The sequence below is a fragment of the Mauremys reevesii genome, linkage group 5, assembly GCF_016161935.1.
Source record: "Mauremys reevesii isolate NIE-2019 linkage group 5, ASM1616193v1, whole genome shotgun sequence".
NCBI classification, from domain to species: domain Eukaryota; kingdom Metazoa; phylum Chordata; order Testudines; family Geoemydidae; genus Mauremys; species Mauremys reevesii.
This window is the reverse complement of record NC_052627.1, coordinates 116,553,636-116,572,183: the sequence shown is the minus strand read 5'-3', so window position 1 is coordinate 116,572,183 and position 18,548 is coordinate 116,553,636. Positions and strand designations below refer to the sequence as shown.

Here is an 18,548-nt window from a genome sequence, read left to right as displayed (position 1 = left end):
ATCAATGAGTTCCACTCAGTTCAAGATGATACAGCCTGCAGTGCCCACAGACTGCACCTCAGAATAGAAGTGTTTGCAATCTATCCTAGGAAAGTTAGGAGTTACTCTCAGGCCACTGCCAGGTTACCAGTGTGGTCCTTGGTTGAGGCTTGGATGTCTCTGTCTAACATGGATCAGTGGAGGTCACTGAATGTGGAGACTACTGAAATGGAAAGACCTGTGGCAAGAAAAAAATAGACTGAACCAAGTGGGTACAATGTGCCTTCTGGGACAACATGAACTGCTCACATTTGGATCTGGGTTACTAATGGAAGAGAGGCAGCTTATGCTGCAGTTTTCTTTGTTTGTGTTTGTTTATACAAGTGTATGTCACACAATGGAAACTCTCTCCATAAAGAGATCTAAGAGTTTTTCAAAGAAAAAGTATATTCAAAGACTTTAAAAAATATTTTACTGTGCCCCTTTAAATTCATTGGTTAAAATATTACGCACATAGTACTTACTCAGTTCCAGAGGTGTCAGGTTTAACGTGGCTGGTCTTTACAAAACCAATTTGACCCGTCAACATATGCCTTCCAACAAACCACTCCAGGCATTCTATGAAGTAGCCAATTATTTCAATTTTGTCTCCACTCTGGAAGCTAATCTCTTCAGGCACCGCACTTGCATAACTAATCACTGCTTGAGAAGATCCCGTAGCTGCATAATAAGGTTTTGCAGATACATTAATTTGATAATATGACTACATAAGCATTTAACATTATGGTGACTCAGCATAATGAGGGAGAATATTATGGCCAAAGACAGTCCTGGCATTGCTGTGAATTGCACTCATGGTGAGGAGAGATTTATTACTTTTTGACGCTTTAAAGCAAGCAGTTGCTTTTTAGAGCACATCAGTATTGTATAAAGGCATAAAACCTTTATCTCACAGTTCTTCAACTCGTATAAAACAGTATTTAAAATGTATTCAAAATTACACCTGGTTTAAAAGGTGAACATAATGGTCATTTACCTACTTTTGTAACAAACTAGCAAAGAAGAGGTGAATAGATTTTGCAATACCCACTTGTGAGTTTGATAGAAAGAAAATCCCCAGAAGGAGGTTACAGTAAACCCTGTTGAAGCAGGAGCTGGTATGGTCCAAACAAGAACGGGGATGGGACTGCAATTTGCAATCTAAATATCTCCACATAGGCAATGCCCAATGTTAGATAGATGCATCTAACATCATAAATGTGTATTATTTAGAGTTAAATACAGCATGGTGGTGGTTTGGATTGCCGTTTTCTTAGGGCTGGAACCGTGATTGGTTCCTCTGGACACTGTCCTGACCACGACATGTCTGAGGGATGCTAACTGGCCCTAGTGGTAATCAATAGATCAAAACATTGAAAATTTCAAAATTTTAAAAAAAAATCTAGAAAGATGTTAAAAAATTCAATCCCCTTTTCTCCATTTTTTGAAAAGCTTGTGAGCTGATTGACATGTTTTTAAGATTTCAAATTTCAAAAACAAACATTAAAATTGAGTCTTTTCTGCTTCTTTCCAATAAATCCAGTAATTACTAGTGCTCTTATTATTCTTAGATATTACCTACAATAAAATCCCTCTAGTATTGGTTTCTAGTTTCTTGCCAAAGCTACAGGTCTTTTGGTGACACTGATACTTTGCCTAAAGGCACCAGGATTTGTTCTATTGTAAATACATGTGAATCCATGCATGGCATACCTGTTAAATAGATCTATGACTATGTTAGTCTAGAATTATAATGATTGGGATAAGTCAAAGAATGGAAAACAAAATAAACCATAATTAGAAAATAATTGATCACATGCTACACGGACTGCTGTGGCTGTTTGAGACAAAAATGTGTGTGTGCATGCGCACACACACGTGTTCACTATATATAAATGCTTTCAATTTCCAATTTCTTTCTTTTCTTTACAAACTATAAATGTCAGGCCTATGGAATAGTTTATTAATAAATATCTTTTGACTGTATTATATTATTTATCTACTTGATATACGTGCCTTGAAATATGAATGAGAAAAACAGTACAATAAAATAAAATTGAAAAGTCAAGATGATAGACCTTCAGAGTTTAGACACATGCTAGACATCATTGCTAGACATTAATTAGACACAACTATTGCCTGTAAAGCACTTCTGGATGAAAGATGCTCAGTAAATATGCCATGCTTAAATATAGTTCTAGGCAGAGATTTATGCCAGCCCTCCTATATTACAGCACCATAATTGCTATGGCAATTTTGCTATTCTAGTACAGCTAAATGAGAAGGTGTGAACATTACCAAACTCTATAAAAATCTAGCTCTGGGAATTCATATAATGCTGTTTAAATATCTATAAAATTAGATGCAAAAGTTGAGATGGAGTTTCTTACCTATTTTCTTGCTGCATTTTGCCTCCATTTTGCTAGCAAAATTAAGAGGATCAGAGTATACTTTAAGAAACCATCTAGAGGAAGGAAAAAAAGGCACTGGAATAAGTATCTGAAACACCTCCCTAGAAGGTTTTCATAGTGGCAGGGCTATTCTAAACTCCTATTTCTTCAAACTTTTATTCATTTCTGTGCTTCTGCCTATACACTTTAAATACATATATGACATTTATCAGTGTGGTAACTGAGCACCATAGAATCTGAAGGAGACTGGAAATATAATGGAATGATATTCTGTCCATTTCTTGATTACGCAAACCATGTCATTGTTGAAGCACTCATTACAGGTACAGCTGGATGGAAGAAGAAAGGGAGCTGAGGAGTGTGTGTGTGGGGGGGGGAAATCACAAAAGTTTTCACTATTTTTTCCTAATTCTTGGTTGAAATTTTGTTTTGATGCATATTTGATTACCAGCTCTACCTCAAAAAGGTATTGATGACCACAGCAATAAATTATTCAATATGGCAAGTAAACAAAGCAGCAATAACTGAATTCAGTCATATAATAGAGCTCATCGCTTTGACACCACTCCAGAGCTTTTCAAAACCTATGTCATTTCCATTGCATCCTTAAACATCCAAGTGACAGCCACCAGAGTCAGACAGAAGGGATGCTGAATTAATATCTAATACAAAAGATAGTTAAACCATCTCCCTAAATACTGCACTGTGGCATCAGCATTTATTTATCTGACTTGGTGTGGAACTTAAGAAGGAAATGAGGGAGAGATCTGTGGCACTCCTGAATAAAGAAGGAGGGAACCCTCCAAAGCCAGCTACAAAATGCTGCCAGTTAAAAGTTGTCTGTATATAAATACACATATTCTTATACATGTGAAATAGGAAACTGAAGTCAGGTGCCTACTGGTGAAAAGGGATCAAAGTCTCTGCAGCAGGTTTAGCCAATAAGGTCAGGTCATCACCCAGTGATCCACCAGAGATGTCTTCAGTAACCCTTCTGTTCTCCTGATAAACTTTCACTTCCATGTCTGCAGCCGTTGTCTCTCTTACAAGGTTGTCAGGACATAAGACAAAGAAAGTTCCTTAAAAAGAAATAAAGATATTTCATAATTTACGGAGATTGAACTGTTTTAATGTCACACGTGGCTTTTAACACAAGCATCTAGAAAGACCATTTTAATTGTTGTTATTATTCAGAAGACTATTTTTAATCACAATTTTAACAGATATTTTTAAATTCGAAATGTTTATTAGCCAGAGTGATCTTAATGCAAACTAGAATGAAATTTATACATGCAAAATGTGGAGCAGAGTCAACAACTACTATTAACTGTAGAATTCTTTTAAATTGTAACATTAGAAGGCATCAAAGGACTTAAGACACACTAGGTGATATAGTGCCCGAGGACCTGATTTTGCAATCCTTGCTAACTCATTGGTGTCAATGGTACTACTCATGTGAATAAGGGTTGCAGAATCTGGGTCGTATATTTTTAAAGTCAGGAAGTTTTTAACTTTCCTAGGTATGTTTGTTTACTAGACTTGTAGAAGACAAAAATGTTTTAAAAAAAATGTTCTGCAGCTATTTATGCCATTTACTGCCAATACTTCTAAAAAGATTCAAGATTCTTCTAACTTCGTACAATACTACGGTTTTTGTTCCAACTCCCTTTCTGTGTACATTCTGGTGCAGTTAGTGTCTGATTCAAGTCCAATGAAATCAGTGGAAAGGCTTCCATTGATTTCACTGGAGATGGATTAAACTCCAACTTTTCACTCTTATATTTTCAAAAACAAAATATCTAAGAGGCAATGGGAACCATACTTGTGAAAGGATAACTATATACAAACAAGTACAAACTTCCTTACCTTCCTGTATTAAGAGACTTCTGTACATCAAATTTAGAGACTCTTCATTTATACAGACTTCAATTCCAGCTTCTTCTTGTTTTGCCTCATTCTCGTCTTGGGAACAGAGCCAGAAAGACTGATCTAGCAACAAATTCTCCATGCAGTGATTTATAAAACCTAGTAAAAAATTAAGGTGTATCTTTAATTAAATTAACACAGAGACATCTCCAAAAGGCAATACATGGTGGTTAGCAGTCCGACAATCCAAATTACTGCTTAAAATACAATGTCCAACTGCTGTTGGATTGCAGTGTTGGCAAAAAGCACATGCATAACTCTCATTGACATCAAGAGGAATCTATGACAGACTCAAGGATATAAACATAAGAGACATGAATGGATCGATGCTGATTTATTCATCGGCGTATCCGGCCCAGTCGGAGTAGTAGTGAATTTTTAAGATTTTCTTTTATTTCTACTGCCAACAAATAGCAATTTGCAAATAGCAGCAAATATGTAAGGGATACATTTAAGAAAAGGCCATGAAGTCCAAATATTGTTGGGGGAAAATGTCAGAGTTCTAATCAAAAAGTATTTTGCATAGTCAGGTGCTCAGTGCCTCGTGATACGTGCTGTTCACAAAGGTCTTGCCAGCCCATTAGCCAGCAGTGCCTAATCCTCTTGTGCAGAATTCAAGACTCAAGAACAAATACATTGGTATCAGGATCATGAATAAACTGAGCAAAACTATATGTCTACAAATGAAGTTCTCTAGATGGGAAACATCATGGGATTTTCTATCCCTGACATATTTCCCTGCAGGATTCTCTCACCACTTACTTAGTCCCAAACTGTCAAAATTGTCCTCCAATATTGGATGCTCAACTTCAGACACCTAAGAGGTGCTGAGCTCCCAAAACTCCAGTTAAAGTCAATGGAAGCTACCTGTGTTCAGCAGTTCTCAGAATCAGGCCTAAGGCCCAGATTTTAAAGGGTCAAAATTCGAAATATCTAGAGCCTAATTCCAGAAGTACCAAACACCTTTCAGCTGGAATTGGTGGTGGTGGTCAATATCTCTTAAAAGTCTGGTTCTATGTTACTGAACTTAAGCACCCAAAAATGTAGGCAACGAAAATAACATGGACTTGTTTGAAAAAGTTGCCTTTAATTTCCTATATAAAACTTTCCATTGTGTTGTCAGAGATTAATCTGGCAGACCCAAAGAGCTAATCATTTCTATATTCTGAATCTTGTATGATTTATATCTTAAAACGCTCACTAAATACAATAGGACATAGAGATGATACCATTTTACAGAGTTCATTGAATTAAAATCGAGTTTAGAACATGGAAGGAATGCAAGGCCTATATTAGAATGTCCGCTTTGGAAGCTAGCTGAATAATGATGCATGCATGTGAACTAGAATATCATCCCTAGAATCATGCTATGCGACCAGAATGAGTTTTTTCTTTAAGATGCCACTGCTAATAGGATAATTAAATCTCCTTGGGAAAAGCTGTATTAGGAAGATGGAGACTTGGTCCAATGGTTAGGGTTCTAGTTTGGGACATGGGAGACCTGGGTTTAATTCCTGGTTCTGCCACAGATATCTTGGGTAAGTCATTTCATTTTTATGTGCCTCATCTGCAAAATGAAGATAATCGTACTTCCCTACCTCAAAGGGTGTTGTGAAGACATAAAAGACTCAGATGCTCAGATGGTATGGGGGGGGGGGTCACTATCAGTATCTCAGATAGATAGTATTGCTTTAAAACAACCAAAATTATACATTAAGAACCAGTGCTTTTATCTTGCTAATCCCTTTCAACAATTGTTTCTAGCTAATCAAAAAGTTACATCTGCAATAAAAATAAAACAAAAATATTGAACAGTCCTATGGATGAAATTGCTTTACCAAGGGAATAGTAGGTTAAAAACTTCCATATTTCTTCAAATGTTTTAAATGTCACCACTATTAGGTCTTGGTCACTGTGAATAGACAACAATCTGGCAGACAGCTCCTAACAAAGCAAGCAAACACATTATTTTATTATAATCTTACAGGTAATAATAGATTCATTAAATTATATTAGTCATTAAATGCAAGAAAAAATGTTTATCTAAACACACACAAAATCAGAAAATTAAAAAGCTAAGGTTCTTCATAGTGTCAGTTACTCATCCACATTACATATACAGAATAGAGGAAAAAATACAGACTCCACTAACATCAATGGCAAAACTTCCATTGGCTTCACTGGAGCCAGGATTTCACCCAATACCCTTAGCTACCTGTTTGAGTCATAAACATTCACGTAAATATATACTGTGGACATATTTCTCATCTCATTTATACTGTAAAGGTACATTGGCAACTATAAAATTCCATTACAGTAAAATTCAGAATAAGAGTGTTTTAGTTTGTTGTTTTCTTGCAGAAAATTTAGCTAAGCTCCCATTGCCTACAGAAATGAACAGTTACTCCAATTTACACCAATGTAACTGAAACCAGAATCTGATCCCGTGTGTGTGTACACATTTGAAAGCTTAACTAATAATAATATTACACCTGTGCCTTTTAGGGGTTTTAATGGTACTATGAAAGCCCACAATAAAAGATGCACAATTAAGACAAGGTGTGAACAAGGCCGGGCTCTTTCTCATAAGCTGTGTTGGAGCAGTATGTAAACCACGTCTGCAGTTATGAAGGTACGGGCTACACAGCACTGCAGGAGACCCCCTATAAGCTAATGGAAATATAGTATTCTAGCAATTTCTAGCCAGCAGTCTTATTATAGAGCATGATTACCTTTCAACTACAAGATGTTTTAAAATTGTGGGTTAGAGCCTCAGCTGAGGAAGTGACCCTTTATCACAGTGCACACACAAGAATGAGAATTAAGGTTGAGTTTACTACCTATGTTGCTTCCCAGTTGTTGCATGCTCATCCTTAATGTTCTAAGTAAAGCACGATTTTAATGGAACGTGTGTCAGAACATGGAGAGCACAGTACATCACCTACTCTTCAAAGTAACCTATGGCTTTGTCTGGTTACAAATTTACAGCAAGTTTTATTAAAAAAAATAAGTTTTTTAATTATGTAATTAATTATGAGGGCAGTTTAGGTTGGACATTAGGAAAAACTTCCTAACTGTCAGGGTAGTTAAATACTTAAATTATCTAGGGAGGTTGTGGAATCTCCATCACCGGAGGTTTTTATGAACAGGTTAGACAAAAACCTGTCAGGAATGGTCTAGTTATTACTTAGTCCTGCCTTGAGTGCAAGGGACTGGACTAGATGAACTATTGAGGTCCCTTCCAGTCCTACACATCTGTGATTCAAAGATCATTAATTCTGTAAAGAAACTGCCACACAAAGGTATGTTTAACACAACCTAAGCCAGATAACATTTCACCCACTGTTCTTTAATATAAAAAGAGTACTGACCTCCTTTGAACAGCACTTTGAAGTCTTCCAATGAACAGTGCTATATGAGAACTAGTAGTATTATACTCATTTAATATCTTGGAAAATATTCCATCAATTTACACACAATTTATGTTATTTGTCATTTACAGAACATAAATGGATTACAAAAAAAAACTGAAGCCTCATATTCCAGGACGCTCCCTCTCATCTGCACATAGATCTATGTATTCCAGTCTCCACCGGATTAAATATTACTACAAGAACAGAATTACAGTCTTCTGCGACCAAAATCTATTAATAAATTGCCTACAAAGATTGAAATATCACAACCTCTAGGCATCCTGCATTACTCAATATCAAAACAAAAATTCACCATTTTATAAGTAAACTTGGCATTGTAAATCTTGCTTTTCTGACAGTCCTTTCCCTAAATCTGTTCTTAAACACTAGCAGTGCCTTAAAATCCAGTAATTTGTGCACAGTAGTTCCCTCGCCCCAAGTACCATGCATCAAAGCAGACTAGCAAGAAAACAGGTTATAAAGTCTGCAGAAATAACAACAGCAGACTGGTAATGAGAGATCTTGCATAGGAAAGAGACAGCATGTAGAAACAGATACTATTAACTCAATGCTAAGTCATGAAGATTTCAGTGTTTGACTTGTTAGTGAGAGAGATGGGGAAATCCATATTAAAATGGATAGTGCGAACATGAACCATGCAGAAGACAGCCACAGAAGATCAAATAGTTATCATTCCACCATTCCACCAGCATGAAATGATGAGGATTCAAATAATTTTTGAAACTGATGCTATTGAATATATATGTTTGAACCCAAATCTATAGCATCCCAATACTTTGGGGTATTCCTATCCAGGGTGGAGCCCATCCGTAATGCAAACCCATATTGCAGGAGAATAATAAAAATGAACCCATGCCACTGATGTGTAATTTAAAACTGCAAATAGCCAGCCCTGATAAATCCAATATTTATGCTTCTCTTCTTTACCCCTCCTATTTTGCTTAGGAGCAAACAATCTAGGCAACTTTGATAAGCAGAGTGTCACTTTAAGGAAAAATTAACAAAACTGCTTGGAAAAATGTGGGTTTTTTCTCCTTCCACTTTTTTTACAAAAACACAAACAGCTAAAACTAGCTAGTTATGCTTTACATGCAAAGCATTCAGCAGTTTTATTTAAAATGCCTTCTGCTTTGTTCTCCAGTATTTCTAGTTCCATTGCTATGGTAATTATTTTATTGTTTTGGTTTTTTTCTAAATCTAGAACATAATGTCTCATTACTTTCTTTACAGACATCTGCTATACACTTAATGTAACGTATAGTAACAATCACACTAATACATATTTTATCCTATTCTTTTCCATTTCAATGTCCCAAACACTGTGGCTTATTTCACTTCCTCCAGTTGGGTTCATTTGTTCTATCAGTTGGTATTTGAGTTAAGACAGGAAGGAGTGCATGACAAGTCTAGTCTTGATTCTCATTGAGATTCAGAAGATACAAAGGTGTCCATATGATTATGTGTATCAATTCTCTGATCATTTATAGTTTGTCCCTTTTCATGTTCCTTCTTTTTCTGTAGACAGATTCTTCCATAATTGCTGCTTTCATGAAGTCAAGAAACTACTACTTTATGCATATAGGGTTGTTTTCTGCATCCAGGTCAGAGCCAAAGATACAGAGGATCTTACTTCTAAACATTCTTAATTGAATATTTTCAGTACACACAGTTTTGTGATATGGATGGCATGTACAGTACCTGCAATTTGGAACTTACATACGTTATCTTATTAAATGAGCTGGCATTTCTCACAATAGTTAGAATTTTTTTCTCTCGCTTTCTGTTTTTCTCCCCCTGTTTGCCAGTTGCACTGGTGGGGTGTGTTCTAGGCACATTATTTTATACCTTCATTATATGCATTAAAAGTGTGTCTGAGGAAACTCAAGAGCTGTACCAATTTTCCATTTCGATATCTTGAATTCCATTTGCTTTTCATGGGGATGTAAAACTCTGTACTTGGTTTAACTGGTATTTTATATTACATAATATTATTGTGGCACTGTCTCCAGTGCATTACGCTAATCAGGTCCATTAATGAAGTGAAGTAGCCGGATTTTTAAAAGTGCTTAACATGCAGCACAGCCCATTTTCCTTAAATGGAGTTACTGTGCACTAACTTCTTTTTAATACCCGGCTACTCTGAGTGCCTAAACAGGGGCTGAGCCCTTTTGCCTATATTAATATTGTCTATATTAATTATTGTCATTACTGTCTATATTAATATTCATTCATCTTACTATATTTTGGATTTGTATGTATCTGAATATTTGGTAAACCTGCATGTTTTCTCTCTCATTTTACTTCATCAAATAGATGTTGTAATAGTGTGAGCTGTCTGATCCTTTGAGTGTTGGAAGGAAATTTCTGATATAAATAAGTGCAAGCTTATCCCAGAGTGCCACTGTCTCCCTTGTTATACCGTCTGTTCCTAAGTATGCAACAGCTTCATGCCATATAACTAATGGGCGAAATTTATCTGGGTTCCTAGTGTTGGAGCAAAGCCCTACACATCACCTAAGCCCAGTACAGGTATCAGGCCAGGTTGCCTATGCAAATCATAGGTGTAATAGGAATAGTTTCCTCATTGGTCCTGCATAAGCCAGTACAGAAGGTCCTCTTGTGAGAGCCTGTGGACCCTTGAAGGGTTGGGAGGGACACATGTTGCTCCCACCTTCACATTTCCAAACTCAGGAGCACCCATTTTTGCTCCCCTGTGCCAGATGAGGTGAAGGAAAATCAATCCCTTAATTTACATTAAATGGAGCAGATTGAAGCCACTGTCATCTCATGTATGCAAGTATAGCCCACAGACACACAGAGATCCCATTTTGATCTGAGCAGTTTTGGTCACCTCCAAGTCAAAAATGACAGTGTCTGTGGACTGCATTTGATATAAGTCATGCTTTGAACACCTTCAATTTATACACACACATATACAAATGGGAGAACAGACACTTGCATGTTTCAGAGGTTAGTTTGATGATGCTGAAATGTTTCAGTAGACTTTGTTATTGATAACACCCCAAACTGTTCTGTAAATATACCAGAGCTGACTTACACTAAAAACTGCCATGACCTCCCTGCTGTCATTCTCCAGAAGACGGAGTCGTCCTCTCAGTTCTCCCTGCAGTCGGGGGTCAGGAAGTCCACTCTTTCGTTTTACCATGATTAGCTTCAGGGAGATATCTGAGAAGAATATTAGTTTATAGTCACACAAGTTCTTTGGGATGGGAGAGCCAGTTCTGTCAAATTTTGGAAACCCCTCAAAATTTGTGGGGTCCACATTTAGAACAGCTCTCCAAACTTCCAAGGTGAATGTGTATTTGGACCTGGCAATACACAAGATTCTGGGCTGCTGCATGTTTTGTTTAATTTCATTACCTAGTAGATGTAGTAGCCCAGCAAGAAATACTTTGAAACAAATTCTTCATTGGTTTCACAGAAGGGGTTTCAGAAATACAATATCTGACTATGAATGTCTGTGGAAACGTTATGGGGAACAATTGTCTTGAAACCTTTCAAAAAATCTGAAATTTGTATAAATCAGAGGAGATGGCTCTGCAAACACTGAAGTCTGTGCTCCAATCACTTTAAGTGCAGGTGTTAATGCCTTAAAACGCTAACACCCGCAGGTGCAGATTGTCAGCTGGTTTCCCTAAATTTAGATTGCTGGGCAGAATACAGCACATCTAAATTCTAATCTGAAATTCCCTGTTACCTGACATAACATCATGCCACCCAGCTGTTTCAGGGGGCTTCATATAAGTTATATTCAGCTATGTAAAAACTTCTGGCCAGTTTTCCTAAAGCTGGCTGGAAAAGTCCAGGACATGACCATGTTTCAGAGAGTGGGTGTTGTATAAAGTAGTTTCTCTGCTAAGTGTTTATTAATAAAATAATAATAATAATAATAATAATTAATAAACTGATCTTGAAAAACTAGGGGGGGTGTCAGACTTGAAACTTATATTTGCAAAAGCCAAAACATCACCGAGGTTCTCCTCTCCCCTAAAATCTAGCACTTACTGTCACACAAGTCTATCAATCAATCAATATAATAAAATTGCAAGATTGTCACTCTGTGTATTAGTTTGAAGCCTAGCATATCTGTTGAGTCAGTGTGAAGCCATGGAAATAGCTATAGGTATTGCAGAGAGCTCTTAAAAACAAACAAACAATAGAAACAGATTCAACCATCACTAGGATTTGCCTCATGTTATCATGCAATTTTAAAATTCTCAACTGTTTTGACTTTACAAATTATACCCATGCAAGAGCAGGGGTCTTCGGCTACAGTAAGGCATGTATCTATGCCATGCCAAGAGTCCCAGACCATTGTGCTTTCAGAGGTAACTCAGCCAATCATTACCCTTACTCTAGATCTAATTTACATGCAACAATTTCATTCATTGTATGTGGGAGACTGCACAGATAGTGGATTCCTTGCCGGATCTTCAAAACCACCCATACAACAACACAGCCAGAACACATAACCCCAAACACACATAGCCCCAAACCTCAGCACACACCCCTAATTGACCACCCACACAAATCTCTCAGCACAATACAACTCACACACACATATCCTGCCACAACACATACATTTGCCCATCCTCACTCATACTTATCATAAAACCATAACTTGAGCAGCACAGGTCATTGCTTGTTAGTAATATAGTTCAGTATTTTCCCCAAGAAAAAAACAAAATCACAGATTCCCCAAAATACTAGCTCACAAAGAGAAGAATGGTGTAAGTTATTTTGTACTAATTCATCTGTGGCTCTTCCCAATGTCTGAAGAACAACAGGTCAACAATTTCAAACGTGTGTAAAGTTAGACTCCTAAATCCATATTTATTATATTGCATCAAGTTCAAAGTCTTGGTCTTTATCCTCAAGGCACTCAGTGGCCTAGGCCCAGCACACCTGAAAGATCATCTAAAGTTTAGAGATAAGGATTGTGGTCAATAATTCCACTTTTCGAGCACAATGGAACTTTCTACTACCAGGGTGTGCAGGAGACAGAGCTTCCTTGGTGGCTGACCCAAGGCCATGGAATGAACTCCCACACGGACCAAAGACCATCAAAAACCACCCCATCTTCCAGTCTAAAGGTAAAGGCACTTTTTTTGCCTGACTTCCTTGCTATAAATACAGATCAGCATGTGCATTAAAAAAAAAATCTACCAAAACATGACACTCCCCCTGTGGAAAGTATGAGAGAGAAAATTAACTACACATGACAGATGTTAGTCACATCATTTAACACACTACTAAAAAGCACTAAGATACTAGGTTATAAGGGCAGTTAAAAAAACTACATATAGAATAGTATATTTAGGCACTTAAATAAATTTGGTTTTCAGAAGTGGTGAGCATCCAGAACTCTCAGTGAAGTAAATGGCTGTATTCATTAGGGAGCCTAAATATTCATTTAGGTGCCTAGTCTTTAGGTTCCCAAGTTTGAAAACTGTGACTACAGCACTTTCCAGAAACCCTGAGCTGCACATGTGCCTTCCTATAGGACACTTATATCTCCTTGTCAGGTGCTTATATCTCCAAGTCAAAATGGGCCATTTTCATTACCACTACAAACAGTTATTTTTCTCTCCTGCTGACAACAGCTCACTTTAACTGATCACTCTCCTTATAATGTGTATGGTAACACCCATTGTTTCATGTTCCCTGTGTTTCATGTTCCCTTCCTTCTGTATTTTCCACTACATGCATCTGATGAAGTGAGCTGTAGCCCACGAAAGCTTATGCTACAATAAATTTGTTAGTCTCTAAGGTGCCACAAATACTCCTATTCTTTTTGTGGATACAGACTAACACAGCTACTACTCTGAAACCTGTCAATAAAAATAGTGAAACTCGCCAGAATACAATGAATAATATTCTGCACTTAAACCCATTGCTAGGAGAAGCAATTTTAATAGGAACGACAATGAACTTTCACTTCTATGGGCCCCAAAGCACTTTACGAACCAATATGCTATAGAAACAATATGGGGGGATCACTTCACCTACCACTCACATGCTGACATCTGTGGTGAGATGTGGCTGCTATTTAATAGCAGCTGGCAACATCACAAAAAAGTTTGAAACAAGTGAAAATTGACGTTTTCAGCAGACGCCGTGGGTGGGAGAAGGAAATTAGGGTAGATAGAATGTAGGTAGTTACCCTGCCCAAGTTAGAATTGAGCCAGGATACAAATTATTACTAGAATGGGGGGTTTCCTCCAACCCCCCATTCCACCCCCATTGAAAAAAGTTCGTTTTTTTGTTGAAAAATCCACAACCAAAAATGTTTTGCTGAAACCCAGACATTTTCAGTTTTCACATGAAAAGTTTTCAACAAAATCTCAATTTTTTCCATATAAAGCAGACATTTTTTGTGAAAAAAATTTGTTTAGTTGAAAAATCAATTTTCTGTTAAAAAAAGGTTTTGACAGAATTTTTTTTTAAAAACCAGTCCTACTTATTATTCCCACTCATATAGAATCTTTAAGAGGCCAAAATGAGCAAGACCTTGATTTTACATGTCTTTAGAAGTAGGGCACCAATAAAACACAATGCCCCCCTAACAACAGGCAGAGGAACCATTTCATTCCTGAAACAGAGGGAAGAGAGCCACCTATTGAAAAATGTATTCTCGCTAAGCCTTACCTAAGTGATTGTAATATCTTCCCCAAAACTATCTTCACATATTGTCCTAAACTGTTGTGCACTGTTAATAGTCCTCAGAGACGTGACTCCTAACATTCTGACAGGCTCAGTTAATATTAAAGCTAACGTAACACCTTGTAAAATCTCTTTAAGGTTGGGCTGAAGGATGCTATGGAAGGGCAAAGCATTATTAAGGAAATTGTTATTTAGCTGAGGACCAATAAACTTAGTCAGTCACAAACATGATAAACTGTAAATGCTGTAAATACCATTGCTGAGATAAGTATTAATTTGTACCACTGACCCATTCGCTTCCTTTGCAGCTATTAAACAATACTTTCACCACAATAAATCCTAAAAACTATTATCAAATTTTCAACCAAATACACACACACAACTCTAATAAATAAGCAATTTCAATACTTAAATATTAAATTCTTTATGTTTTTTCTTCAAATTATTCAAAGAAATTAACCTGATAAATCACCCCCTTAATTAGCTAAAGAGTTAATATTGACTGATATGAAACACTTCTTTCTCTTCAGAGGTTGAGCATGCTGACCCCTTGGCCAATTTAGAACATACTTCAGGACTCAATGTCAATTGGAGTCTATTTATTTTACTAGGCTCTGAATCAGATCTTTAAGAAGTAGGGCTCAGTTCTGCAAGGCACTGAGCACTCCACCCTGATTCAGTGAAAGACTTAAGCAGTTGTTATTCATTAAGTTATTCCCTTAAAAAATTAATTACTTATGTGTTTTGCTGGATCATGCTACAGTGCTCAGCATATGTGAATCTCTCCATTAACTTCAATGGGCTTTGGATCAGACTCTGATCAATAGGGACCAATTGCAATTCACAGAGTTGCATTTGCTTACAGTTTGGTCCAGAACTTGAACACAGACCAATGTTTAACTCACCAGAGTACAGCACTGCCTATAGGACACCAAACTATCTTGAGGTATCATGCAAGTCATTTAGCTATGCATATATGTGGTTACCCTATTTGCTTGAAAATAGTGAAAAAATCAGTGTGAACTACAGTGGTTGCCTCTGAAATTTTTACCCAATGGACTATTTATTTTCCCCAGAGGTGGGGGGGGGAGGGGAGGATCTAAATAAACAGAAAGGAAACATGACATTTTCAAATCATTGAGCAGAACATGAGCTCTCAACATCCATAAGTACTAGGGCTCAACACTCATAAATACTAGGATGGCAACTCTACAGCACCTCCGTACCCAGAAAGTATTCCCACATCTTTGCTAACAGATTCAGCTCTGCCAAACCTAAGGGTTCACAAAATATTAGAGAGGCCTCTAAAGATCATGAGATCGACTTAAAAATCATGATATACAATAAATGTTAAGTTCTTTTTATGTGCCTTCTGGCTTGAGATCATTTAAGGTACAATCTGTACACATTTTCAGGCTTTTGTCCATGAAGACTTCAAATTTTGTTTTTTAAATGAAAGCTGAGATTCTCAACATATCACCAGGAGCTACGGTTTAAAAAAAAATTAAACATTGTGAGACTTGTGATAAAATTGCAAGAGTTGGCAAATATCACTCATCTAGTAGCTCAGCTGAAGAGCAAAAGTTGATCGAAAAAGGCTTATACTCAAATGACATGTAACAGAGAAAAAGGTCCTTCCTACCTGTTGGAAAACTCTCTGCTGGACTGGGAGGTATCCTTGAAATGGCCTTCAAACAGTTATTCTGAGAAAAGTCTATAACAAATAAAATGGCTGGTAAGAGGCATTTTCATAATCAGACTGAGTTAACAAAGCATAAATATATTTTTAAAGTTCTGATCCTTTGCAGTGAACAGTAAAGGAAAAAGGTTGATTATGCACAAAGAAAGTCCCGAGACTTCTTAAGGGAATTTAAGGGTTTTTAAAATCACCTCGCTTCAGAAAGAGAGATGGCAGCTCGGTAACCTGAGTGGCCATGCTGCAAGGCACTGGCAAAATCTCCTCATACTGCCTCTTCCACTTCTGGGCTTGCTCTGGAGGAAGAGATGGAGGCTCAGTAACCCCCTGCCATCTCTCTTTTCGGAGTGAGGAGCCAGTTTTAGTGGTTCCCTGTGAGGGATGGGGAACCCTTTCCTCTTGATCCAGACCCAACTCAACTGCTATCTTTCCTTCCACTCACATCAGGCACCTTCCACCCAAGCTGAGCCCGCCACACTGGGATCTACAGCTCCAGGGACAGGAAACTCTGAATGGCAAGGGCTGTACCACAAAGCCCATCCCAGAGACACGACCTGCAACCGAGATCTCCAGGGCCGGTGGACAGGAATCGCCCAGCATGGTCTTCCCTGCAATGGAGTGGGGACTCTCCAGCTACCCCACCCACCCCTATCCAAGCCCCTTCCACTCCCTCTCCTCTGGCTGACCACGATTCCCTTAATCCTCTCCTTACCAGACACAGAGCCACCTATTCTCCCCTGATAAACAATATCCTCTGCCTTCAGTCCCAATACCCCCATGCTCCCACTCCCAATATCTCCCCTTTCCTGCCTTCTGCTCTCGGCCTGTCCTGCCTCTAGCCCCCAACATCTCCCCTGCCCTACCCTTGCTTAACCCCAGGCCCCTTGACATACTCAGTGGTACCCCAGTTATCCCAATTCCTGCCCCCTTGGATCTCAGGTCTGTCTTCTGACCAGTGTAACCAATTATGTGATTCTATCTCTAGATCTAGCAAAAGTCACCAGAATGCCACTAAAAGTTGTAGTTCAGTGACTGGTCACAGCACAGCTTGAAAAAAATCTGTAGCAGACCTAAAAAACAAATTAAAAAATCAGCAGATCTAGTGACAAACTTGATAAATTGGCAATTCTGTGGAGGATGCAGTATGAAGAGATGGCTCCCCGCCTCGCAGTATGCATGCCTCTGTGAGTTCCAGCTCTACTTTCCCTCCCCCCCCAGGACTCCAGCACCATCTTCAGCTAGTGTAAACTGGCATATTCTGTGATTCTGTTTCCACTCAGTGTTTTCAACACAGTCCCACGGCATTGCGTGAATACACCTTATGTTGAGGGGAGCCAGTAATGTTTGCCTCCTTGCAGAGTAGGCCGGGGTGCAGTCCCAAAGGCCATTGCAGAGGCAGCAGCAGTGTAGCACTTGCTCACTGCCAACCACCAGTTTTAACCCAGGCTCTGGATATAGACAAACTCATGTACCTGGCAGGTTGGGTGGAGCTGAGCAAGGGAAAACGTCTGCCTCAAAAGCCTCCACAACTCCCACTGCAGCAGGATTCTAGGGAACCAGGTAGCCCTGGGACCCCCCTGCAGCAGCCCAGCACACCCCAGGGGTTCATGTTATGAATTGTGACTCTGCACAAAGTAACACTGACCATGTGAGTATTATCTAGCACAAGGGTTCTCAGCCTTTTTCTTTCTGAGGCCCACTCAACACGCTATAAAAACCTCCACAGTCCACCTGTGCCCCAACAAATGTTTTTCTGCATATCCAGTAGATTAAAAGTCAGGGCCAGCATTAGAGGGTAGCAAGCAGGGCACTGCCTATGGCCCCACTCTCGGCTTTGGCTTCAGGCTTTGGCTTCAGCCCTGTGCGGCTCGGGCTTTGGCTTTCTGCCCTGAGCACCAGTTAGTCTAACGCCAGCCCTGCCCTCTAATTTATTTTGGTGGACCCCCTGAAACTTGCTCGTGGCCCCCCAGAGGGCCCTAGACCTCTGGTTGAAAACCGCTGATCTAAAACAAGAAAACCTCATTAGGATGAGAAGCAGATGATAGAAGGCACTTGTCACCACTGAAGTATTATAGATTATATAAGTGATGCCCATGAGTAGATCTTTTCTGGCCTCTCTTAGTCCATTGAGATGGTTTCCATGAGTTTCAGAGGGATGGGATAACAATACATTTACATGGACTAGATGACCTCCTGCGGTCCCTTCCAACCCTGATATTCTATGATCTCCCTCCTTCCAGGTACACCAGCAACTTTGGCCAGTGTTTGATTGGGGTCCCATGGCTGCATCCTTATGGAATGGTTTGACATTGAGCAAATACTCAGTAAGTTTGTCCCCTCAATATGTATTTCTTATCTAGTCAACTAATTCAAATGTAC

General features: G+C 38.6%; 1 protein-coding gene across 5 annotated transcripts in view; it reads right to left on the bottom strand.

Annotated features, from left to right (window-relative positions):
- The window catches only part of SH3TC1 (SH3 domain and tetratricopeptide repeats 1), a 57,701-nt gene that overhangs the window by 20,912 nt on the left and 18,241 nt on the right, over positions 1-18,548 (bottom strand). For all 5 annotated transcript variants that reach the window (XM_039542409.1, XM_039542407.1, XM_039542406.1 and 2 more), the window contains 7 exons: positions 16,116-16,187; positions 10,848-10,975; positions 6,194-6,299; positions 4,296-4,454; positions 3,331-3,508; positions 2,409-2,482; positions 504-699 (listed from right to left, as the gene is read on the bottom strand). In XM_039542409.1, coding sequence (XP_039398343.1) covers positions 504-699; positions 2,409-2,482; positions 3,331-3,508; positions 4,296-4,454; positions 6,194-6,299; positions 10,848-10,975; positions 16,116-16,187 — 913 coding nt within the window. The remainder of the gene's footprint in view (positions 1-503; positions 700-2,408; positions 2,483-3,330; positions 3,509-4,295; positions 4,455-6,193; positions 6,300-10,847; positions 10,976-16,115; positions 16,188-18,548) is intronic.